General features: G+C 38.3%; 1 protein-coding gene across 1 annotated transcript in view; it reads right to left on the bottom strand.

Moving 5' to 3' along the window:
* Positions 1–19,515: 19,515 nt before the first annotated feature.
* LOC140946288 (adhesion G-protein coupled receptor D1-like) overlaps positions 19,516–27,500 on the bottom strand; it is an 8,085-nt gene continuing 100 nt past the window's right edge. The window contains exons 1-10 of the mRNA XM_073395379.1: positions 27,490–27,500; positions 25,415–25,509; positions 24,666–24,768; positions 23,294–23,444; positions 22,772–22,853; positions 22,001–22,067; positions 21,728–21,810; positions 21,234–21,354; positions 20,813–20,854; positions 19,516–20,434 (exon numbers count right to left, since the gene is read on the bottom strand). The exon at positions 27,490–27,500 is cut by the window's right edge and continues 100 nt beyond it. Coding sequence (XP_073251480.1) covers positions 20,264–20,434; positions 20,813–20,854; positions 21,234–21,354; positions 21,728–21,810; positions 22,001–22,067; positions 22,772–22,853; positions 23,294–23,444; positions 24,666–24,768; positions 25,415–25,509; positions 27,490–27,500 — 926 coding nt within the window. The 3' untranslated portion in view covers positions 19,516–20,263. The remainder of the gene's footprint in view (positions 20,435–20,812; positions 20,855–21,233; positions 21,355–21,727; positions 21,811–22,000; positions 22,068–22,771; positions 22,854–23,293; positions 23,445–24,665; positions 24,769–25,414; positions 25,510–27,489) is intronic.

Below are 27,500 nucleotides of genomic sequence, written 5' to 3'. Positions count from 1 at the left end.
TTGAAAGTCAAGTTTATTTAATGCATTTGTCATCTAGGAAAGTAAAAGTAAACGGCCGTATTGATCGGAAATGCATGACTAAAAAAGTAACAATTGGAGGAAACATTCAAACCTTCGCAAAAACCGCTAAACTTTTCAAAGCTAATTTTTGACAGTTGTCAGATGCAATACCCTTAGTGTTGTTTAAACTGAGTCAGAAATTATTAAATAAAGTTATTGTAGTCTTTTCTACGTAAAAGTAAGGATAAAAAAAGTAACACCCATTATAAATACACACGTCTTCTAAAATGATTGAGGTCCGACCTAGCACAGATCTAAAAAGTATGTTTGACATTTTTGGTGACAGTATTTCCCAACAGAGTTACGCAACTTGGTGGCCGGTTTATGGGGACATCTAAATTGTCTGAGCTCTGAAAACCTAGCAACTTGCGTTTGCGCAAAACTCTGGCAGAATGACGTCAGGCATAGGAGTCCAAGCTGCAAAGCATGTTGTAATATGGCAACTAACTGTGACGTATTTTTACAATATTTGGAGGAAAATTTCACTGTGATAGCATGGAATCTTAGAGAAAGATCGGTAATAAAACACATTCACAGCTTTTCAATAGTGAAAGACGTTAGAATAATCATTACTAAAATAGACCTTTAAATTGGTTTGTTTTGGTACCTCTTTGATTAAGTCGTACTCAGTCTCGTCGTCGATATCATCAATACCTGCTTCCATCACGGCTAATAATGAGAAAAAGAGGTGATATCTTAAAGACAAAATAAAGCTGTTATATTTAAATGAGTATTCAATTTCTACTTCTGAAACCCGTTTTATTTTTAAAAAAAGCCTACTGAGTATTAAAGAATAAATAGGCTCCTATCAAAAAAAGGAGCCATGATTTAACAAAAACTGTTGCAGATAAAATGTTCATCTTTGTTTTGACCAGATTCGACTGAGCGAAATCATCATCAATGCAGTGCTAATCACTTACAAAGGAATTGAAACAAGTTAAAAATGATTCACACCAATCTTCCACTGTTTTGTAGTCGAACTTCAACCATGTGCCGTTTGTACCATATTTAAGTTTAGCGCACTTTGCGTCTGAGCTAAGAGAGCCAAAATAATCGTGCCCTGAACATGGTGAGCCTACATAAAAGACAAAATTGAAAGTAAATCTTTACTAGATGAGGGGAGTATCACGAGGCCCCCAGAGATTACGGGGAGATTACTTCCGATCCTACAATGACCTATACAGGGAAACTCCGCCCGAAAGGGGTACCTTTCAGGCTTCAGGTACATGGAAGGGTAGGGATTTTATTGCTTAGAGTATGTGAAACAGGGTGGGTAAACATGTCATTGTGGTCTGTAAAAAAGTTTCAGAATGGCTAACAATGCATTTTATGGCTGTGAGAAAGTCGAGAAGGTTTTGTGATTTTTTCATATTTAAAAGACAGACTGAGTGCATTTACAGCAGTCAAAAGAGATACAAAGTTCTAAACTAGGTATGAGAAAGGTTTACCATTTGTCAATAGAATGCGTACGAAAGGGGTAATTTTTCTGTGGAAAAAGGTATACAAAAGGGTAATGTGTTGGACCCCGGGGAGGAGTCTCCCAGTTTAAAACTTTTTGGATCTCCCCTCTACCCCAGGCTCGAGTCCTATTCCTCGGTAAGCGAATCATGACCGACGCGCTAATTACAATTTTGTTTGAAACCTAGATATGAAAAATACAGATAGACAATGTACTAGATAACTTGTATATGGTGGTATGAGCCCGTGACTCGGGTGGAAAACTACAGAATGGTCTAGAAAATTCACGAGGTAATTTATGTTACACACACAAAAAAACTCGGAACACTGGAATCTTTAAAACTCAGTTGACCAACGTCAAAACCTGCGGCAAAATTCAGCCAAAACAAAAACAATGATGGAAGCAAGTTGCTCTTGAAGATACAGTCAAACCTCTATATAAAGGCGCTATATATAGCGGTCACCCTGCATGTTACGTTCCCCTTGCCATTACTCAAGGGTGACCGTTCTACACAGGTTTGACTGTAAACTCTACTGAAGTTTGTGAGGTTCATTCCCAGAGCTTCTTGGAGGATTAGCTTACCCTTATCACCTCATAACACATATAATGTTTTATTTCTGCGTACGTACCCGTCTGAGCAGTTTTTGATTCGCATCGATATTCTGTTGCCTTGATTTTGAATCTAAGTAGAGATGTTTTCCAGCCGCAGTTTTTAATATAAATGTTCCTCACGTTCGAGACATAAACATCTTTTGTAGCAGTGGAGATGTCAAAACTGGACCGCCCAAACCGATAAAACTTCTTATAGCAAAGCGTCTTCCAATCTGAAGTCTCGTTAAAGCACAAAGCTATGAGAGAACACCAGTTCCACAGGCAACTGCGGGTTTCTGAGTCTCTTTTGTAGTACCGGTAATAGTAATGGTAATGGTAATAGTAATCGTAATTTAAGTAATAGTCATAATCATAGTAAGGAACAGGACATTTTATGGCGTAATAAGGACCAGACGTTCCATCGACAAGTGATTGACAGTTTCCTTTTTTAAGTTCTTCGGATTGCAACAGTTTGGCGTTTTGCAAGCAATACCCTCCTATGTCAACAAGAAAAACCAAATAAAATTTAGCAGATGTTACTGAAATTGAGGGAACGGTGAGCGGGAACGAGCATTGGGGAACGGGAAAAATGAAAAATGAGAGCAAAGAGAGAATAGGAAATGAAAGTTAGGGTTCAAGTTGGGTTTTCTTCCCATTTTTCATTTTTCCCAATTCCCAGTGCTCGTTCCCCGTTTTAGTAACGTTCAAACTTAACACCCAGAACCTTAAATCAACTATTAACAGGGCTTTTTTGTTTTTTTTTTTGTTTTGTTTTTTTTTTTTTTTTTCTGGAGCCAATCTTTATGCTGTATCTACCCGAGCAGCCTCTCCTTTAGGCGCTTCGTTTTTTGCACTGCACAGAGGCGAGCGCGAAACGCTTGTGACTGGTAACGAAGCTAAAAGGCTATGGGAGGGAGTCTCGCCCGTTTTCTTGTTCCTGCCTTCCGTTGCGCGCAAATTTTCATCAAGAGAGAGACGTCTGGGTACGAGGCAGCCGCCCGTGCAAGATTTGGTTCAAACCTATACCCCCACTGTGTTCACAATGAAACCGCAAATAAATTTGCAGAACATCGGCCAAGGAATTAATTAGCAGCTGCCAGGAGCCCATCAAATGGAGCCTCCATCTCCATTAATTTCTTGAGTCAACACTTTCCCGAGTAGATTTATAAATAGAACGGCTAGTTTCGCGCGAAAAGTGTCATATTTCCGTGAGTCTCGTATGTCACCGTGAAAAAATAAAATTGGATAAAGTCGAACTCAGAAGCCCGTCTTTCGACCGTTTTCCTTTATTCCTTTACGTCCCTTTTCACAATTTTACAGCCTCTGGGATCTGGGTATCATGAAATAAAAGTTAATGAATTACCCGACTGAGACTGAGCATGAAGCGATGGTACAAAGGCAGCGAACTGAGGATCACGGAAAGGTTATCTTTGCGAGTGTTTTTTTTTTGCCGTCATACATCCCACATTTAAGCGTGCACCTTGAAAAGAGTCGACGATTAAACGTTCAGTGGACGATTTGAAACTTTTCGATGATCAGCGACGAAAAAGTGCCAGGATCATATGATTTTTGTCATCACCGAGGAGTGGATTTCGCCAGTTAAGCACCGCGTGCAAAAGCGATGACCTAAGTAGCAAGTAACGAGGAATGCTTCAGTTCCGAAATTTGAAAAATTGCAGTCTTCCTTTACAACTGACTTGTATCACCATGAGAGTTGCCTGATAAAACTAGCGCTTGAAAATTTGAACAGAAGACAACAGTTGCTCGACCGTGAAGTTAACTCAACCGTAATTTGCTAACGGAGGAGTTTGTGACATCGCGCTCCAGTCCAAAGACCCACTTATCTCAAGAAAAACAAAATGGATTGTATCTGCGCCAAGAGAATTATGACTGACTAACAGGACAATTTTCAGCAGTTAATGTAGAAGTTTAGGCTCAATTCCTTCCTTCGAATTCGCATCTGTAGATCACTTTTTTGCGAGAAAACAATGGCTGGGCCCGGCGTTACAAAACATAGCAGGGAATCATCACACTAGCTGACGGACAAAACAACCACAAGGACTACAAGTATTTATGCAGATAAACGCATTTCGGAAAAAAAAAATTGAAAAACAAGAAATTTGATTAATATTGAGTCATTTAGCCGAAATAAGAACCTTGACGTTCAAAAAATTTGGCAAAAGAAAACGAATCCTGTCAGAACTACAGACTGCAGGTAGTAGTTTAAGAGAAAATCATTATGCATGTAATAGACCACCTTCATGGCCTCTTAATGTTACACAAGCAACCAAAATTAAGATTAACATAGTCAGAGTTTAAAACTTTCCACAGTATAATCTAACCGCTAGAAAGAAAAAAAGGAAAATCTCTGAGTCACGTTTCACTAGCTCATGATTGTGTTTGGCCTGTCAACACCGAATTTCCTGCTGTTTGATTAAGTACAATAGCAGTTTCCTTTCGTGGTTGTGATTGGCTCTTCCCACCGTCGGCGCGTGAAGTCTCCCCTGGGAACCGTTCTAATTATAAATCTACTCGGGAAAGGGTTGACTCTAAGGGCTTGTATGGGAGATGGAGGCTCCATTTGATAGGCTCCTGCAGCTGCTGAAGGGAGGAGTTTCTGAATTAAAAGCCTTTTTAAAACAAATCGGAGAAATTTCTTGGATCGAAGAAGGGTATTCGCAATCAGCCACCTACCTCCTTTCCCTAGAACGTTCGAGTTTATTTTGTTGTTGGTTTTGTTGTTGTTGTTTTTGTTGCTGTGATGGAACAATCTACGCTAAAAGCCAGAAAACCGTTTTAAGCCTGATACCTAATGTCCCCCATTATAAGTCCTGGAATTGCGAGGGAAAAAATGGTTGATCTCCTGGTAAGTTACAATTTGATCGATTGGAAACAGCTACGTGCCGACAGGATTAACCTCAATTCCTTGTAAGGTCTCCAATTTGGTTTTAATGTTTTAAACAAGAAGTGACAGCATTAAGATTAAGAAAAGAGCCGCGTCGTTTGTTTAATTTTAATATCTTATTCAAATTAATTGTTTGCTTCGGGAAAAATTTTCTAATTTCTGTCTTTATGCTGATTGCAAAGTCTGAGAAATAATTTTTCGCTCGAAAATTATGCCATGGAAATATGCACAAATAAAACTACCGAAACTTATTAATTCTGCTATATTTGAAAACAATTTTTTCTTAGAACTAAAAGTAATGACCAATATAGAGCCTGTCGGTTGTATACTGTAAAACAAAGATGAGGAGGAAAAAGGTTAATATCAAGTTTGTTTAGAAACTCCAACTCTTTTTCATTTAAATTTAATTGAACTTCTGACGTAGGGGTGATGATGCATTTCTTGAGTGGTAGATATGGTTAATTAATCTAACCACCTGCTGGCACAAAAAGGGGTACTTATACTAGGGTATTTCTACTTATTCTAGGGTATTTCTTTTAAGAGAGTGCATAACTTACCTTCTGCAGCATTTCCGAACGAAAGAACTGCGAAGTATATGTAATAAGAGAAATACATATGGTTTATTTAAAACAGTTGTCCTTAATTTTGCAGTAATAAATTATTGTCGTAAGATCTTACACACGGAAAGTGAAGATAGTTACAAAATTCCCATGGGAATCAGATGCAGAAATGCGACGCTAAAGGGCCAAAGAAGTTTGAAGATAATTCTTCAATTACCGGCGTCGTCTCTGCAGGTTAGTTTGAAAATTTCGGCGCTAGCACGTATGAAAGTCAGAATGAAAATAACCTTTTAACTGCTTCTAAAACGATTGTTATCAACGACATAGTCAACAGCGGGGTGTTATAAACCACTCTTATCTTGAAGGACACTGGGTTTAGTAATATTTTGTTTCGCTGTTTCATAATTCCGCCGGTAATTTGAAACTTTCTTTAATTTCAAGTCAAGAATGTTGGAAAATAAAATATTAATTAAAAAAGCGTGCGTAAGAAATACTTTTCATTACAAATGCCACGAAAAAAGAAGCAGTACATATTCACAACGAGAAAAAAAAAAAAGAAGAAAGTTTGCAACGCTTTTTGGAAGAAGCGTCGTATTGGTAATTCATAGGTACAAGTTACCAAAAACTACTGAATGTAAAATTATTGCATCATACTCACTCAAAACAAGCCCAATTATTATTGTTCCATTTGCAGTTTCATCGTCAAGGAAGGATAGATTCAGCTCAGATTTTTTCGTACGTGGATTCATCATTGAACCTGGGTTGATGATATAATGAACTTTTTGAACGAAGAAGGTTAGAAATTTTCTTCTTTTCTCGATTAATTGATTCGAGGTGTTAATGACAAAGACAACTGTTAAGTAGCCCTGTCTTGCCAGTACTTGCCTTCCAAACCACCCAGAAGCCAATCAAGTTATTGTTCCTGTCATGTCCTTATGTTGACTTTGCCAGCTGTCGTTATGGAAACCATATTAAAAGGAAAATAAAATAATAAAGTACCATACCAAATATGGTTGTGGCTCCATAAAATGGTTCCTAAAGTCTAACATATACATTCAAATGAGAAATTAAAAAGGCATATTAGTTGAATATTTCTCCAAAAAGCCAAATTTACTAATACACCTTGGTTCGTAGCATTGTGTTAGTTTTCATTTCAAATGTTCTCAGTTATAGTAAGAAAAACCACGACAAAAAATTAAGTTGTATTATTTATTTCCTAGGGTTCGTGGCCGGTGTGATTGAAGTACCTGTGTGATGTGAATGATTAACGCTGGCTGTAGAGAGAAGAAGAAAAATAAATATACTGCAGTTGGAAACGGCTGACTGCCTGATGCAGTATAGAGAGTTCTTGTGTGAATGACAAAATCAACGATTTCAGCAAGAGAATTGAAGAAGCAAACGTTGAAAGCAATTTACATGAGTAAATAAATAAATGGTCGAAAAAGGTTTTCAAAGAAAAGTTGACGCTAATATAAGTTAAAGAAACGAAAAAATCACTCTCACTGTAAAGTTTGCAAAATGATGGTCATTAGACGCGGAAAGAAGTCATTTAAAAAGCATGAAAATCGTGCGTTATGACCATTAACAAACTTTAATAAGCGAACGACCTAAAACGTAAAGACGAATTTGATAGAACAACTTAAGCAGATTTCATTCAGTTTCATTTCTTAAAACTGTTTTTTGTTTACTTTAAGACAAAATCCATTAGGAAATTGAGTAATTTAAATTTTCAGTGGACAAAAACCTTTTACCAGAATAATTTCAAGCACATTTCATTCTTTTTCACACTTTTCGAGAGCTATAAATGTAATAAGTTGTATGAAATAACTCCGAAAAAAAAGGTTCTCATTGGAGCCCTCTGAAAATTAAATTATTCATTGAATAATTTAATTAACACTTTTAGCTGGTGGCAATAGGCCCGGAGACGAAAGCGGAGGTTTTGACAAATTTATTCAAGAACCGAAGAAATTTTATTTTCCCACGCTTTCAGTCTAAATATAGTTTTAGAAAGTAACTTCCGAGCAATGAGCGTAAAACTGTCTGTTGTCGCAAAGCAGTGTATATAGTATCCTATTTACACCGATCTTACCCGCACTCCTATTGAGGTATGGAAGTCTGGCAGCTACCTTCAGATGAAATTCTTTATTGTACGGCCTACCATCCTATCTTATTCGGAAGCTTCAACATGTTCAAAATTCTGCTGCTCGCCTTGTCAACCAGTGTCCAAGATTTTGCCATATCACTCCAGTCCTGAGGGATCTTCACTGGCTCCCTGTCTCCTTTTGTATTGAATTTTAAAATTATGTTAATTACTTACAAAGTACTACATGATCGAGCTCTAATTTATATTCAGGAACTCCTTCAACTGTATACACCCAGCCGCAATCTTAGATCCTCTAACAGAAATTTATTAGTGAAACCCTATTTTAATCTCAATTCGTATAGTAAACGAGCTTTTTCTGTTGCTGCTCCGAAACTTTGGAATAACTTACCTGAGGATATTAAATCTGCAAACTCAATTGATGATTTTAAACGCAAACTTAAAACATTTCTTTTTATGCGAGCTTATGAATCGTGACGTTTTTATTTGTTATCTGATTTTTTATCTATTGTGTACATTTATCTACTTTGTAGTTAGCGTCTAGTTTTAATGTCAATTTCTTGTGATTATTTTTACTTTTTAGTTCTATCTAATTTTTTGTAAACAGCGCCTTTGAATCTTGTAGAAAAGGCGCTATATAAATGGATTATTATTATTATTATTATTATTATTATTATTATTATTATTATTATTATTATTATATGGGAAGGGTGGGAACTCTGAAGGCGACCAGCAGGAAGGTGGAGTGCGGATAAGCTAGCGATGAAAAGGATATTAGACGCCAAACAGGAAGTAGTATAAACTTCTATCGAAATGGTAATGAATGCATTTGTACGATTCCTCTTATACTCGCTTGGGTAAGACCGCTGTAAATAGTATCCTATTAACACCGATCTTACCCGCACTCCTATTGAGGTATGGAAGTCTGGCGGCCACAGAGAACAATGACATGTAGAACGCCAGGTACCCAGAAAGCGGAGACCAACAACCCAATCTCAAAGAAAACCCCATACTAAACGCCCCAAAACTGAAAGCTAGAGGAAGCCATGAGAAAAAGGGAAAATAAAGATGGAAGAGCACGCTTGAATGAAGACGAGTTGGACACAGGGAAAGCAGAGACAAAATTCTTCTAAGGAGTTGTAATCGTTATAAATGCGAGAGGCCTCCTGAAACTGCGAAGGAGCAGAGGCAAGTAGGTCAGCTGGAGCCCCAGCCCTGAAAACATCAGCTAACTTGAGGTAATTAAAAGCTGTTTTGGAAATTGACCAGCCAACGTGAGACATAACGTCAGCCAAAGGGGAACCGGAGAAAGCCAGAGTAAGGGCACAGCCGGAACGAAAACCGGAAGGGTTTCCCCACTGTCAATGTTGGCATTACGAGTATATTTTCTAAGGCGAGAGTCGACCGCGGGGCTTAAAAGGGGTTTATCAACACTGATATGCCCCTGATGATTTATCGCACGAAACAAGTATCCACGGTCATCAGAAGAGAAAAGAGCCTTACTTGAAGAACGCTTGATCTCTGGCGGTGACAAAAATCTCAGTTGGCGCGAAGGACGAGAGGAGAAGACGTTTCTCGATGTGTCGAGAAAGCAAAAGCAATTTGTCAGCAAAAAGCGGCACAGCCTGCTTGAGAGCGATGCTGGCCCGGAGTTGCTCAGCGGTGAACTCTTTGAGGTACTGCTTTACTGACAAATCAGAGGCCGGGTTACCAATAAGAAGAGTCCTATACCAGTCGCCTAGACAACCATGGCGGAAAATATAGGGCGTAACTTGCCAATGTATCAGTCAACGGTGGAGTAGGCCAGTCGCAATGGGTACTTGCAAGGGAAAGAACCCCGCTGTCCAAGATGTGGACATCCCATGTTATGGACTTGGGCTTTACCTGTTAAGTCGTTGAAAACCAAAAAGCGGCAAGCATCTAGTGGGATGGCATGGAAAAGGTTTTTATTGCCAGGGAGAGCGAAAAGAAAGCCTTCATGCTCGGCCTTTAAAGACTGTTTCTGGGGGAATAAGCGAACGATAGACTTGCCCACTGGAGAGAGCTGATACGTAGGTCAAAAACAGGGAGGACGAAACTGACTGCCGTGGGAACGGCTTAGTGAACAGGACGCCTAACATAACAGTAATTTTGACAAAACTTGAAGACATGGTCATTGGGATAGAGACAAGATGGGCATGCAACTGCTGGAACGAATAAACGCGGAACAGAAGGAAGAGCCTAGGGAAAAGGAAGAATGGGTAGAGGGGTATGAGATGGGAGACAAAAAGAGACAGGAGATGTAAAAAGAAGCTGAATTTTAATAATCAAGCGTAACACATTCTCATCACAGTAGGTTATGACACTATGAATAACAAAAAGTCAAGGATAACGAACCGATATAGAAAACTTATGTGAACAGACTAAACCGAAAATTAGTACATTCTCTTCATAAATATACTTACTCATTGCTGTTATCCTGCTAGCTGGAAGGCGTGCACAGTGACTCCTTTGTACAAAAAAGACGACGAGTTTCGTAAGATCAACTATAGGCCCGTAACTGTGCTTCCTACTCTAAACATGATTTTTGAAAGGCTTCTATGAGGGCAGATGTATGAATTTTACACTGGGCTCTTATCAGACTTCACAAACGCTCATAGAAAGTTTCGTAGTTGCGAGACCTCTTTGCTAAGGTTGACGGAGGACTGGAGGATGATGCGCGACAGGGGGGAGCTCGTTGCGGGAGTTATGGATCTCTCCAAAGCGTTTGATGTTATTCAGTATCCACTCCTCCTGGCGAAACTGAGGGCCTATGGTATGGACGACAAAAGTTGAGCCCTAATTAGAAACTATCTCTTTGGCAGAACTCAGAGAGTTAAAGTTGGAGACACCTTTTAAACCTGGGAAAGCGTAAAGCGAGGGGTCCCGCAGGGGAGTGTGCTAGGACCTATGCTATTCAACATTTTCATTAACGATCTTTTCTTCCTCGCAAAGAAGGCCAATGAAGTTGAATGCCTATGCGGACGATCATCAGGTGTACTACTCCCACGTCAATCCGGCAACTTTAGAAGCATGCGTATCTCATAATGTGGGGGTGGCCAATCAGTGGTACCATGAAAATGGGATGTTAGTTAATGAGAGCAAGCATCAGGGTCTAGTCCTAGGTGATACAGGGACAGTATAGATTTTCCTGCCCAGTAAAGGACACTTTAGAGATTTTGGAATGGAAAAAGTTAATAAACTGAATTTTTCTAGGCATATATCAAATGTATGCAAAAAAGATTAACAATCAATTTAATGTTATGATGCGCTTTTGAAAACTCATACGCAGGGAAATCTTATTTAAACTGCATAAAGCGTAATATTTTACCTCATCTGTCTGGCACTTTTGAGGAGCGCGCGAAGCGGATAAGCTTGAAGCACTAAATAAAAGAATACTTAGATTTATAATTGGAGATTACCCGTCTCCATACACCACTCTTCTTTCAAAAGTCAACTCTACTTCGTGGTGTAACAAGCGCGTTCAGAATTTGTTCATATTCTCGTATAACAATTTGTGTTTCGCCCATTTTCCTGCTTATATGAAGAATATGTTTTCACTCCGGTCCTCTTCCTATGATCATCGTGGCAACTACATTCTTTCGCTTAGTAAACCTAAAAGAACTACCTACGATCTTTAATGCTTTTCTTACTTGTCAGCTAAACAGTGGAATGCAATGCCGGAATTTTTTCGTACTAGTTTTTTTTTTTTTAAATATTTCTTTTTTTTTTAATTTTTTAAAATACAAGGCCGGGTAGTTCAAAGCTTAAAAAGTAAATTCAGTTTTATTTTTTTATTTTTTTTTTTGCCTACAATTTGATGATTGGATACTCTAAAAGAATAGAGAAAAAAATCCAGGAAAATGCTTTTGAACAAAAGAAAAAGAAACCCAGGTTAAAATTTAACCCTGGGTTAGCGCTAATCGACTATCGAACAACTGGGTCCACGACGTTACCTTCATGTAGATTCTTTTTGCTTGTACATACGTGAACTTAAAATTGTGAATTGTAAATAATATTTTATTTTATTTCCATTGGAGGGAGTCGTAAAAGGGAATCAAGCTGAAATGGCATGTCCTTCTACACAAATTGAGAAAACGGTTGTCATTACATAAACGGCATAACCAAACGAGAAGGGGGAACTTCAACAACCCTTCCCCGCCGGGAGGTAGCCCGAGTCCTTAAGAGATCAATCAAAAATGGCATCAGAAATAAATTGAGCAAACGGTTTACAAGACGATGCGTTACAAAAAAAAAAAGGCGATGCGGGGGTAACGCCGAATCAAAGCTTCCTCCCCTATAAGGTTGAAAGAAATCGTACACATCAACACAGTTCTTGATCCACAGCAGAAACTTAGAGGTAAGATCAAACGGGGCAATGTTGGCGATGAGCTCCCAGGCTGGAAAATGATTTTGTAGGTTACCAACAACAAAAGAGTCGGGACCTCTGAAGGAGAGCATAGAAACATCCGCGCGAGCCTGGCCACTTATAACATCTAGGAACTTAGATGCAATATGCATGTTGCCTTCTGCCATCCCCTGAGCCACCTCAAGAGGCGAGCGATCAAAGCCGACCCAGGGCACTTAAGGACTGATAACACTTGTAGGGTCGAAAACCGCCGTAAATTCCCACCGTGGAATGGGAGGAAAGGCACCTTAAAACGCTCGGAAGGGGGCTAAAAGAAAAGACAAAATGGCAAATAAAATGGAGGAGGTGGCTCCAGGGATGGCAGTTTTGAGCCTCAAATAACTGAGAGGGAAATTGACTCCCTTTCAAAACTGCCACCCTAGAGCGGGCAAGGGAAAAAGGACACAAAACTAGTAGCAATTAACTAATTTTATTTGTGGCTCACGACTAAGACAATGCCTCGACCGCGAAGAGCGTAGAACACGGGAGAAAAGGAAAAAACAATAAGAAGGCAAGGCAATTCGTTAAGAACGATGTCGGAACCAAGAGAGCGGAACTAAAGATCCATGGAAATCACGCACAAAAGCCTAACAGAAACGACAAAAAATAATAATAATAATATATAAAGAACAGTGAAGAAGCAGATACCGCGCGGGGGACTATGGAAACGAAAGATAGCAATGCTAATGGCGTTGAAATCAGTAACATGTGACAAGAAAAAGGTGCCGTGATGGCGAAACAAAAGAAGGAAACAAAACTAAAAAAAATAGCAAACAAATAAACGCAATTGCCGGAGAAGCAGAAATGAAAGACATGCGTTAAACAAAATAACAAACAAACAAGGGAACTTATCTTGCGGCAAATGCTTAAACAAAATTCTTGCAGTACAAAAGAACAAGATCGATTAATTTCAATGTAAGAAGACGCTGCAGAACGAGGCAACGGACGAATAAATAAAATTAAATACCGATTGACCAATATTCCATAACAGGGCAATGAATTACATGGGCCATGAGTCAAAAAACAAGTTAATAAAACTTGTCATGTCTGAAAGCAAACCAAGTAAAATGCCCACTCCATTTTAGAAAAGCGTAGTAACTATGGAGACAAAGTTAAGGAACTTCTAACGCCGGAAAAAACTAAACCAAAATTATCGCCAAAAAAAAGAAAAAAGAAAAAATTATGTGACAAACACCAGTCATATAGAACAAACAGAAAACAAATAAAAGATTAAAAAGCCTACGAGATATACCGCAGCAACAAAGGAATAAACAACATCGGCCATGAGGCAACAAACAATTTTAAGAATTTAAAATGCCAGAGAAACTAAAGCAAAGTATTCACTACACTAAAGTGTGATAGTAAATAAACTAGATTTCAGTAAAAGCAAAGCGAAAAACTAAAGCTATTGTACCAAGTATTAAACTCTATGATATAAAAAGTAATAAAAATGCAATGAATAACATCGACCATGAGGGAACAAACGAATAAAAGAACTTCTCATGCCGGGAAAACATATATGTTAAAATGCCTCCGTGATAAACGACAGCAACAAAGCAATGAAAAACATCGGCCATGAGGCAACAACAAATAAACAACTTCTCATGCCGGAAAAGCTAAAGCAAAGTTTGCTATAAAAAGTTTGATAGTAAAGCGATGGAAAGAAACCGGTAATAATGACAAAACAATAAACTAGATGCCGGCACGCAAAAGCAAAGCGAAAAGCTAAAGCTATTGTACCAGACGAAATTTCTTGTAGATAAAAGTAATAAAAATGCAATGAATAACATCGGCCATGAGCGAACAAACGAATAAATGAACTTCTCATGCCGGAAAAAACTGAAGCAAAGTAGTAGCTTTTAGAGAAAGTGTATAACAATGAGATAAAACGCCGGTAATGAGGAACAAAACAAATTGATAAACTAAAAACCGGCAAAACCTAAGCGAAATGCTAATTGCAAAAAAGCCAGAAAAATGTAATGAATTACATCGGCTACGAGGCAACAACAAAGAAAACATCTCGAGCCGGGAACAAAGCAAGCAAAATGCAATGGGAATACAATAAATAACATCGGTCATGAGGAAACAAACAAAGCAAGCAAAATGCAATGGGAATACAATAAATAACATCGGTCATGAGGAAACAAACAAACAAACCAAAGAACCTCTCATGCCGGGAAAACTGAAGCAAAGAAGTAGCTTTAGAGAAAATGTATAACAATGCGATAAAACGTCGGTAACGAGGAACAAAACAAATTGATAAACTAACTACCGGCAAAACCGAAGCGAAATGCTAATTGTAAAAAAGCCAGGTAAGAACAGTGCAATGAATTACATCGGCTTCGAGGTAACAACAAATAAAACTTCTCGAGCCGGAAACAAACCAAGCAAAATGCAAAGTGGATACAATAAATAACATCGGTCGTGAGGAAACAAACAAACAATCCAAAGAACTTCTCATGCCGGGAAAACTGAAATGAAATACATATCGGTACGAAAAGTAGATAACAAGGTAATGAATAACGTAAGCCAGGAGGAGAGAAACAATCAATAAATGTAAATGGAGGTAAGGCTGAAACAAAATATTTTGCAAAATGCAGTAGCAAGGGACAATTGAGAACATGCCGACACGTGTACATGAAAAACGGCAGCAGCGCTAGCGAAGTATGAAAAAACGGTAGACACATTACCTCAAGCCCGCTGGAGTCTAGAATTGGTTTTTGCGGAGATCGCTAAGCTAGAATGTGCTGGACCACATTGGTCTGTGGGCACAAGGTACCTGAGATCCTTGGGGCTGGGCATCGTTAGCAGCTGGAGCAGCCATAACCGTTAGTAGTCGAAACTTCTATCGAAATGGTAATGAATGCATTTGTGCGATCCCTCTTATACTCGCTTGGGTAAGACCGCTGTAAATAGCCTCATGTAAGGTAAATTGGATTCCGGAATCTGAGAAATTTTGAAAAAAGAATTTATTATACTAGCGTCTCCTTGCTAACCCAACTCCATATCGTGAGAAACTTTACAAGAGTTATAAAAACAAATTGACACATTCCCTTCGCGTTGCTAAACGTCTCTACTACAATAAAAAGTTAGATGAATATAAATCAAATGCAAAATCAACTTGGAAATTACTTAACGATCTTATTAACAAGAAGAAAATTAAGTGTAAGTTGCCTTCCACCTTCAAATCTAATGAAGAAGAAATATGTAATCCTACTCATATAGCAAACCGTTTTTGCGAGTATTTTACGAATATTGGACCTAACTTAGCTAAATCGATTCCGGCGTCTGACAAATCTCATCGTTCTTTTCTGAATGGAGGCTTTATTAATTCATTTTTTCTTCAATGGGCATCAGAACAAGAAGTCACTGAGATTTGTAGCAGCCTTCGATCCGGTACTGCTCCAGGATATGATAGTATTTCAATGAATGTTGTTAAAGAGTCTTTTAACTTAATCTGCGCACCATTGACGTATATAATTAACTTGTCTCTTAATTCTGGAGTTGTGCCCCAAGAGATGAAAATTGCACGAGTTATTCCATTGTTTAAATCTGGTGATAAATCTTTGTTCACAAATTACAGACCCGTATCAGTGTTACCAGTTTTCTCTAAATTCCTAGAGAGAATCGTCTACAATCGCCTCATTAATTTTTTAAATAAATATGATATTCTTTCCCGGAATCAGTATGGATTCAGAAAAAATTATTCTACTGCACATGCTTTAATCCAATTGTATGACAAGATCTCAAATGCACTTGATAATAAAAGGGTAACTTTAGGCCTATTCATTGACTTATCTAAGGCCTTTGATACAGTAAATCATGAAATTTTGCTCGACAAATTAGAACATTATGGAGTACGTGGTATTGCTTTACAATGGTTTAGAAGTTATCTATCTTGTCGAAAACAATTTGTGCAATATAATGGTTACAACTCTTCATCATTAGATATCACTTGCGGAGTCCCTCAGGGATCTATCTTAGGTCCCCTGTTATTCTTAGTATATATAAATGATCTATGTAATGTGTCAAAGGTCTTAGAGCTGATACTATTTGCTGATGACACTAATATCTTCTATTCGCATACTGATGCTTCCTATCTTATGGAAGTTGTAAATTTAGAATTGAAAAAGATAACGTGTTGGTTTTATACAAATAAGTTATCTATTAATGTTAAGAAATCTAATTTTATCATATTCAGACCGAGACAAAACAGGCAAACACTTGATTTAGCTTTTAATATTAGTAATTAGTATATACTAAAACAGTGGATAGCGTTTTTCGCGCGCTCTGATTGGCTACTCAATCAGTGAATATCCTGCACTATTCACTGATTCACCTCCAGTTCCTCCGAGCGAGCGACGCCAAACTCGCGTAAGTTGCGAGCAAAATGCCTTCCCGGTTTGCTGCCGTAAGCAAACAAAGAAATTTCACAACTAATCAAGCAAGCTGTTTCCGAAATACACGAAGAAGGTGACGAAGTTCGGATTGGAAGTTTTAACAGGTAAAGCTTTGACTTTTTGACACGAATTTATCGATAAAACCGGTGAAAAAGTTTTTTGTTTACAAATGCAAATTAAGTTTAAGTCTTGCGTTAATTTATTTAGTTGAATTGTTCATAAATAAGCTTAAAACTAAATTTAATAATCTTTTTTTTATAGAATGATTTTAAATACAAAAAGAATTCACAACTCCTTTTGAAGAAATTTTCCCGCAAGAGCTAAACAAATGCCTTCAAAAGTTTTAATTGTCGGCAAGAAAAAGCGACGGCCGCGGCCGCCCGGTCATTACGCGCCAAAATTGTAATCGTTGGCAACAGTATTTGAGTTAAAAATCGTCATTTTTGTGCTCAATTATCTCACTGTTTTAGTATATACTAAAACAATTATTCACCTCAGTGTCGGTGGCTAGTCGTGGATATTTACCTCACTGCTTCGCAGTTCGGTAAATATCCAGGACTAGCCACCTCCACTTCGGTGAATAATTGTTATTTATTCGATTGACCGTGTTAAGGAAGCTACTTTTCTTGGTGTAATTTTGGATGAACATTTAACATGGAAATCACATATACATAATGTTGCTAGGAAAGTGTCTAAGGCCATAGGTATAATTTATAAATCAAGTTTTTGCCTTAATAATTCCTCCTTACGGATGCTTTATTTTAGCCTCATCTACCCATACTTATTCTACTGCGTGAGCGTCTGGGCATCGACCTACCCATCAAACCTCAGAAGATTAATCACACTTCAAAAACGGGTCGTAAGAATAATGTCGAGGAGTGCTTTCGATGCTCACACTGACCCCTTATCTAAAAATTTAAAATTCTGAATCTTGAGAGTATCTACAAACTTCAAATAGGAAAATTTATGTATCAATACAGATCTGGCTTACTTCCTTATAGCTTCAATAACATGTTTCTGGTGACACGCCAGGTGCATTCTTATGGCACTAGAAGTTCGGAGCATTTTTATTTACCACAATGCAGGACTAATGTAAGAAAGTTCTCCATCAGTTTCCAAGGTCCTAAATTTTTTAACTCTCTTAGTTTTGAAATTCGAAATGCAACAAGTACCGCTTCCTTTTGCTGTAAGCTGAAAGCATTCCTCTTATCATAAATAGTAATTTATATATATAAATATATGTATTTTATTTCTTCCTTTGCTCTTTTATTTTCTTTTGTTTTGTTTTGTTTTGTTTTTTCTTTTTGTCATTTCGCTTTTTTTAGCCTAGAACTATGATTAGTACGACTATCTAATATACTTATTTTAAGATTTACTGTAGCTCTGCCATTGATTTTCCCGTGTGTAATTATGATAATATTTTGGGAGCCAAGCGCGGTCATTACACGCGTGCTGAACAAGAATGCTGTATAATGACAGACTAGAAACAATAGACAATTCCCAAAGCACAAACTCAGCCAAAACGCTAAAAATCTTCAATGTTTACTCAAGTTTGGGCTTATAGAAGATAATGTCACAGTTTTTCAATGACCATGAAATTCAGAGTCCGGGTAGTTAGTTAATCAGTTGTGGCCCTGAAAAAGTTTGAAGGAAAAAAAACTACGAATTTTTAAGAAAATGCTTTTTTCGTGAGAAGGACTCTTAAACGCTGACAAACGTCAACAAATAGCGAAAACTATAATTTCTATATGTTTGCTTTGCTCGAAATTCGCGCGCATTTACAAGGCCCTAAAGCGTTTTACTGACTTGCAAGGACCCATCTGTTGTAACGATGCCCAAAATAAAGGGATGAATCTCTTAGTTTATTAGATATAATCCGTGTAAAGTTTGCTTATCATGTTCGCATAAATTATGACCTAAATTTGAAAACCGCTGAAATTCTCGAATTGGGTCTTTGCATTTGCGATTTTGGTGAAACTCTGTTCAGCGCAAGGCACTAATGCGCACTATGTGTAGCCGAGAGATTTTCACGAAAAAATGCCGGCAACAGCAGATTTTCGACTCAGACCTCAAAGGGGCGTGGTACTATAACCACGTGACATTTACTCCGATCGCCAAAAATTTTATGTTATATTGTAGATTGATCTATATGTTATTCATTCTATGTGTTAGACTTACGATAAAAGTAAAGGTGAGGATACCAGAGAGCTTCAAAGTAGGATGGTACCCCCCCCCAAAAAACTGGGTCGAGTCACCTTAAGTGATTTTTTTATTCATGTGGTGACTAAAAATTGTAATTTTAATTTACATAACTTTGCAATTATCAATTGCTTTCTACCTGCTATGCATTCTACAATAGACGGTTTGACAGAAATACAAATGTAGACAATGATTACATCTTATAGTGATCTTTAGCTAAATTGATCATAAATGTAACAGTTAATTCTTTTTTTCTTAGCTTCCCGAGTGTTAGTTTTGCCTAAACTTCGTTAGTGTTTATCTCGAGTTCTAGTTAATCCCTAAGAATAAACATGGTTGATGAAAACTACTCTCGGCTATTTTTCTGCGCGTATTACACCTTAGGTGGACTCTCCAAGGTAACAAACATGTAGTTATAATTGAATTTGGAGCTGTTGGGGACCTGTGACGTCATAATTATTTTTATATCGGCCACCATCTTGAAATGTACTGAGAATTTCGATTCATGCATTCAGATCAGAGTTTGCAATCTAAGCATTTCTTGTTTTCAGGGTCTAAATCATTTCTTTACTGCGCTTTTCACAAACACGCAAACTCTAAAGTTCAAAAGCCGCCTTTGCACACAATTGTGTTTTTCAATCATAATTACGGTCACATGTAGGGAAATCTCTATTCCTCATTAGCTCGGCTTCTCGGAGATTTTCCCGCCACGGTCACTCCTCCCGAGTAATGAACAAATTTTAAATTTAATGTTAATTAACCTATTTATTATCGTTTTTATTCTGCTTGTAATTCATTGTGTGTGGCAAAAATAATAAATAAATAAAAATCACAAGCAACAAACCTTGAAACACAGACACACACAAAACGGATCGAAATCCACCAATCACAGATCACAAACTTTGACCTATTGAACCCGTCTAAGTAAAGTTCTGTTTCCTAAGAGGTCCGTTAAGAGGATTGACGGCAGCACGCAAACGTCAGTTGGCTTTTGAAATTCAGAGTTCGCGTGTTTTTGAAAAGCGCAGTAATTAAAATTGCCTTTCTTTGGTAACGTTTCATAACTTTTTTCAAAGTTCGGATTTATAACTTAAAGGGGGCCTCCCACGCCTGCCGCCCAGGAACCAGTGCCTAGGTACTGGCACAAAACAGTGAGGTGTTCACACTTTGAGTACAATACAACAAGTCCCCACCTTGTACTCGCGTACTGGCACCATGCTTGAATTCTAGTGTGAGTACTTTAAACAAAGGGTGTGTTCACTTTAGAAGAAAAGAATAAAACTTATACATGTACATAACATACGGCTATTTCCAAATTTTCTGCTGAAAACTTATACATAACATAATTACGGCTAGTTCCAAATGGTTTATTTTAGCCGTGTTGCTACTAAAACGATTATAAAAAAAGATAAGTTTGTGGTCCACGGCCTGTCGCTGTGGTAGTGAACATATTTATTGGGAGTTAAGCCTACAGAGTACTCCTTTCCTTTCTTTGCTGGTTCGCATATCTTGGTAACAAACTGAGTTTTCTGCTTAAGCTGTGATGGAGATATACACTACAATCATGGTGATTTCACTAGGCTCTCAGTACTTATGGGCATAACTTCAATTTTTCGCAGGGAAAGGATTCCGCTGCTGCTGCCATGGAGGTCAGAGTGGCTTTTAACGCTTGTAGTTCCATTGCTGGCAGCTGGAAATATCACGCGTATTCTTCTTTTGAACCTCTCTCTGATCTGCAGGATAATCAAAGAGAATTAATTCAAAAGATCGCTCCCTGCCAAGTCCGTAAGGAAGTTTGGACGGACGGACGTACGCTGACGTCATAACCAAATTTTCTCGTATCGATCGAAAGGTTTCCATTTTCTATGACAATGGGGGCTCCGCCACCCGCGCGCGGAGGTTCCGCTATCAACTGTCTCTGGTGCTATTGGTGTTTTTGGGTCATGAGAACTTTCCGTAATAAACAGGTGTTCGCAATCGAGGGGTTTGACGGTAAATTCCTTGTGATTTTGGTTCTGTGTTTGGTTTCGACTTACTAAAAACATAGCTTAACTTATAATTCGGCAACACGAGATGATAAAATTTGCAATCATTTAACATTTTGTCCTTACCTCACTATTTCTCACACAGTGAAGAAGAAAGATGGAAAATCCCTGCGGGTAGGAAAATAAGAACGACTGTCACCAAAGTTTTCCAAAAAATGTACTTATATAATTCTTGGGCATCTTCAGTGAAATAATTTCGAGCTTTGCCATATCTTCTTTTAATTTCTTGACTTTGATTTGTGATTAAGTATTTACTTTTTGAGCTAAAAAATGGGTGCGACCCACAGACTAAACGTAGACTTATTTTCCCAGTCATAATTCATGACTTTTTTGGTTGCAGAAAACTTTTTTGGCAGATCTTCATGTGCACTTTGCCTGATGCTTTATGGGAGTTGTGCAAGTGGCGAATAGCAAACACAGCAGCCCCTACGGTTAGTTTACCAATCGATGAATAATGCATACGCAAAGAAGGGGGCTCGCATCTCACCTGAGTGGAATTGAAGATAACAAAAATGTAAGCGAATGCTTTGTAGGTTGACGAAAATGCGCCGAATAACCACGTGACCCCAAGTAAGGGAATTAGCACCACGCATGCTCTGATTCCAAGTCTGCCAATAAATAAGATATTCAATGAAAGATATATATATATATATAGATATATAGATATATAGATATATATATATATCGAAGATAAAACAGACGAATCGTTGTTTCCAACGTTCTAACTTTTTTAGTCTAGCCTGTCATCAGTGGAATGCCGATGGTGTTGTTGCAGCTAAGTCATTGTGTTGTCAATTAAAAACGAAGGGAACACAATAGAGCAGTTTGAGTAGTGATAATATGATATGGCCACTTTATGAACAAACAATGTTTTGTTCTCAAAAGGAATCTTTGCTTAATTCCAGCTGGGCGCGTAACAAATACAGTATATTACATGTACTTACACATGCCTGTTAAAACAAGCAACAAAATCGGTGAGACCTTATCTGTTCTCCTTGGTTGTCCTTTGTTTGTTCCATTCTTGTCATTTCTCTTATAACTCTTACCAAAATCAACAAGTTTATCTGAAAAAATAACAGAGTTGAGAAAAAAGAAAACTTAAATTAGAATATCACAACACCGCCCACGTGATAGTGACTGAGGCAATCTTTCTCGTTAAAACAAATCCTTTAAACCATTCTCTTTGTTTTCTTTCAGTGCGTTTTTGCGTGTCACTTTTTTTATCAGATTAAACAAAATACTGACTGAACTTACGATCTCAATTGCAAGAACAAACGAGACGAATATCCAGATCAGTCCGTTAGAGGAAGAAATCCAGCAGCTAAAACGAAAACAAAATAAATTATAAAATCTTCCAGTGTGTGTGCGTGTTGGAAATGAAAAGGACAAATGTTAACTGATAGATCTATTCTCATATACGAACATTCACCCAAGGAAAATGAAACTTCATTCGCACTAAAGAATATTGTTTTCAATAAACTGCTATAGAAATTGGCCTTATATATGAAAAAATCCTTAATGACTATGCCACAAAATTAAATGTTTGCTCCCTTGGCGAAACTGTTGATATAGATTTATTAAAATAAATAATATTTTCACGTTTATACTACTACGTGAGAAATTTCTGCAATTTGATTGGCTTAGAGCAGTGGTATTTCAGCTTTATTTGAAAAACCTACATGTGAAAATTACAAACCTTTTGGGGGTAGTAGTATAAACAAATAATAGCATGATTTGTACGTGATATTTGGCAAAAATGCCACTCGTTATATTTCAAAGTTGTCTCAAATTTCACTCGCCTAACGGCTCGTGAAATAACGTACAACAATTTCGAAATAGCACTCGTGGTATTTACGCCAAATATCACTACAAATCATGCTATTACCTATACTAATAAAAATTTATTTCCCCGTGATGAAGGGAAAATGGTGTATATTCGAGAAAGGGTATGGGTAATTCACCCCCATAGGTAAACGAAAACGATGTATCTTTACGTGTTCTACTTTTCACCATTTTTCTTCTTACTATTCATCGCTAACAAAACTTGTGATTCCGTCCATTCCGGCAGCAACACTGAGCGATAAAGTGACCATTGCCGCAGGAAAGCCTGAAACAAAGGTGTGGCGGGAGGAGTTCAATAATAAAATTTACGTGAATATTCAAAATATTAATTCGGGAATAACGCACAAACTCAAAAGTGCGAAAACCACTCTATATACACTGCATAACACGCATGAAACTTAAAACACACTTTGAAGTATTCGCGAGAATAATTGTCGCCAACTATCAGGTGAGGCATTGATAACATTAGAATGTCATTTATGCAAAGGTGGTCAGAAAATGAGTTTCAAGGATTTATCAGGAACAAAATTTGAGATTTGGGTCTGTCAATTTGGCTTCTTCGATAAAATTTAATTGAAACGTTGAGGCTATTATGTTTTTTTTTCGCCGTTACATTCAGTCTTTAGTCCTACACTTACTAGTTTCATCCTCATCTTTGCCCAACATTTGAGAAACTAAAATGCAAATTTATCCCTTTACACTTACCCCATGAAATTCCGTGACAAATTTTCATCTTGCTGCTAACGTTGTAAACTTTGACAACAAACAAGTAAAGATAAATTCCCTCCATTAACATCCAACAGAAAGCCGCCATAAGGAAGTATTGAATCAGGGCTGCTGCTGTTACACAGACGCCCTGCAAAGTACAACATGTAGTCAAAACTCGCATACTTGAAGGACACTGTTACCACCTTGTACCTTAAGATTCCAGGACTAGGAAGATTACTAAATTTGTCTCTTTTTTGGCAAATTCTAGGAAAGTACCCCGGAAAGCTTCAATATTTAGATTGACCAGGGTTCATGTAACAAAACTTTTACGAGTGTAATTCACAAGCGTAGAGTCTGAAAACAATAGCTACACGTTTAAAATACACTTGTAAAAGTTCTATTAAATTGACCCCGGGTAATTTTTAACATCCCATTTTGCCTTATGTTTCCATTTCAGTAATAGTAAATGGAATCCACAAAATTAAAACGTCGGACATTTAAAGTAAAGTATGTGGAGTTAATTTGCCTGCCTAGGGACTTTTTACATGGAGGTGGGGGACCCCAAATAGGTGAGGCCTATAGGCCGCCTGTTTATACAATCTCTCATTGATTTGATAGCTCTTTCATGATAGGTGGGATGACCATATGAGAAATTATATGGGCAGGTGGGTTACCCCACCATAGCAGGTTACCTCACCTTTCCCCACCTCTATGTAAATAGGCCCTTAGAAACGAGAAGGAAAGTGGAGCAGATATGCTTCCCGTAATTGTTTCTGTGATCCTTAAGAGGGACTTTAAGATCCAACGACGCCACGGCAACGAGAACGTCTCTTAAAAAGTAAATTTGCGTTCTTTCAATCTTTATCGCGATTATTCCTACCTACTTTGTCAAATGTAGGCGAACCCTCCTGGGTGAAGTTGAATTCCAAGGGACCATATCCAAGTTCAGAAAGAGAAATAAAATTTCGCCGTTGCTTGTTTACGTTCTCCGTAAGACGCGAGATTAAGCAATTTCACGTCGTAGTCGTGCAAAAACGGCAAGAGAAATGCAAAAAAAAGAGTGATGCACGTGCAAAATTGTTGTTTTGCTTATTAAAGCTATTGTTTTCTTTGACGTTCTCGTTGTGGTCTCGTTGTTAGATCTTAAGGTCCCTTATAATTACTAGGAACGCGCCGGTCAGATATTGGCCCTTTTTTCCCTGTTACTAGTAACAGCCCCAAGTCTTTGCGAAAGTTAACCCGGCCTATTTCACTTCTCGTTGCTTAAGTGACGAATTGACCACTACAGAAAATGCCATAACATACCATAATACTTCTTGTTGGTCACTCCAACATTTTGCGTAAGACCAGCACCGAAACGAGTTCTCACCTTGTTTTCAGTTGCTCCAATGCCTGCGAGGAAGATTATTTGGCCCACTCCAAGGGAAGCGACAAGACTTATCCGGATTTGTGACAGTGGTGCTTTAATATCGCTGTGTAAAGATAAACAATTACATTGTCTTCAACAAAACCACTCTAGGTGGGTCTAACAAAGGAATATCTCTAAATGTGTATTATAACAATGCAACGCAATAGAGCGTCTTTCATTCACGTGACCAGCATCTATGCAAATTTATTGGAACAAAAGAAATTGTTTACATAAAAAAGAGTTCAACTCCCACAAGACTGGTTTGGAACACCAACATGGTCGCCGTTTTATAGTTTTTTAGTTTTCATTGTTTTTTGCCTCCGTTACGTCATATCAAAACGCTCTATACAAAACAAATTATCATACAATACAATACAATTCAATTCAATACAGTAAAATACAATGCAATACACTACCCTAAAATGCAATGTTATACAATACAATACATAGCCTGCGAAGCGCAGACGTATTTCCGGTCGTCTCTTCTCTCAGTCAGAAGGGAGGGAGAGAAGGCTATACAATGCAACGCATTAAAATGAAGTACAAGACAAGACAAGATAAGATAAGATATAAGGTAAGATATAATTAGATAAGAAAAGATAACATAAGAAAAAATTAAAGACTAAGAAGGGAAAACGTTCAAAATTTGGGCTTAAAGAGTCGTGTTGAAACATTTGATTATGTTTTAAAAAGATGTTACATGTACTTACGTCAGAAATGTGTAGCAGATTATTGTCGCTATGATTCCGATTAGGGAAAGGGTAAGACCCAAGTAGGTCAGAATATTCAGCACCTTTTCATCTTTCTACGTACAAAACAACCGGAAAACCATTTAATCTCCACTGTACCAGACAGCTGCATGAATGGATGCCGGCCAAGAGAGGATAAAGGGGACAGAGAAGGCATCCCCCATACACACCCTATTCCATAGGTAATTCGTCTCGAGTTATTTTTAAGACCACAGATCCCGAGGGGGATTAGACAACAGCCAATCACATAGGGAGAATGTGTTCCGCGTGGATGAACCACGCGTCCTTCACGAATTGACGCTGAAAAAAATGGCGGAAGACGCAGAGAGCGATATTGCTATTCGTTTTGTCGACGAAAACGACTAAAGAGAGATTTCTGCTAAAACTGTGTCAGCGAAACGGAAAGTAAAAAAGAATCGCCCTTCCTCTCTTGTATAGAGTTAACAGTACAGCAGGGAAATCCTTAACACACTGAATATGCTCTCAGTATCTTTAATTTACAATTTACAGTTTGGAGAGAGCAATTTCTGGTTTGATATTTATTCTTTTATTAGTCTATTATTATTCCACAAAATAACACATGGCGTCCTACTTGCGTTTTTTTACAAACGACCGGTTTCAATAGATCGGCGAAATTTCTTATTATGTTAAAGCACTGAGGTTACGACAACTTCGAGTTAAACTGATTTCACTAGTTGTCAAAGAGTCTAGCGATTCCCTTTTCCCAGGTCAGCGCCGACTTTCGCTTCAAAATTTAGAAATGCCCTCGATCTCTTTACGCTTTCATTGCCTTTCGCCCGACATGTTTTGCACGGTGTTTAGTCATGCGAAACCTCAGCTAGCTCCACGAAACATCCACGCAGTGCGCGAGGTAGCTTTAGCCCGATTCTAAAAATAACTCGCGACGAATTACCTACGGAATAGGGTGTGTATGGGGGATGCCTTCTCTGTCCCCTTTATCCTCTCTTGATGCCGGCCTTACATGCAGGCTAATCTTGCTCTCAGGAGCCCGACTTGTTTTCGAGTAGCGGGCACCCAGGTTGGTTTTACTCCGAACTGGCTCTCAAAAACATTTTGAGCTATAACCTCTTTCTTTTGTAAGATCTGTTCACCTTTTCTTAGATATTTGCAGGACAAATATAAGTGATATTCTCTGTCCGTACGGTTACGAGATTAGACCCCAGAGATGCAGTGAAACCGGGTCATTTGATGATTTTGGCGGCATTTCGATTTTTAAGAAAAAGTGTCCTCAAAAACACTCTTATCAAACACCACTGTTACACAATAAAACGATAATCTCCTAGGCACAACTATTTATTCTTAGGCTGCTCAACAGGCGTTATTTGGGTGCTCAGGCGGGTTTTAAGCCGCCAGTACGAGGCGTTAGACAAGAGGGAGGAGGGAAGAGAAAGAAATATTGCCTCTCTCAACCAATAGAAACGCGTTCGCCAGATGCACGTTTGGAAGAGAGAGAACAATAACCTGTCTACAGGCGTTATTTTTCTTTTTTTCCCCCTCTCTCTTGTCTTACACTCACGTTTGCTCCCCAAAACCCGCCTGAGTGCCCCCAATAACGCGTGTTGTATAACAACATGATTAATCGACTAGACAACCTAAACACAGGGTCGGGTAGGATACTGCCGCGATCCGGGATCTCAACAAAAACAAAATACAGTGAGAGAATCGGGAAGACGTTGATAGGATTCGGTATTTGACGGGAAGCGGGTAGTTAGAAAGTAGTGCATTTAGACCCTGACGGAGTGGCTAGCCTTTCCTCAGTGTCTGGAAGGGTATTCCCGGGAAATAGGATCCGTTGTGAACAAAATACAGCGCGGAATTCGGGAATACCTTGACGGGACACGGAATGTAACTGCCACTCGAGAAGTAAGATAAGCTGAAATTTGGCCACGAATGCGAGTTTGAAAAAAAAATGATATTCGTCGAAATAGCAATGAAAAAAGTTTGGGATGCGCGTTCAGGACCTTCCTTTCCAGACCCTACAAACTTACTTTTGTTCTTTCTGTCCTGTGCCCTACCTCTTGCAGTC

This window comes from Porites lutea, chromosome 8, assembly GCF_958299795.1.
Source record: "Porites lutea chromosome 8, jaPorLute2.1, whole genome shotgun sequence".
NCBI lineage: Eukaryota > Metazoa > Cnidaria > Anthozoa > Scleractinia > Poritidae > Porites > Porites lutea.
Note: the sequence above shows the minus strand (reverse complement) of the source record. Positions and strands in the feature narration are given on the sequence as shown.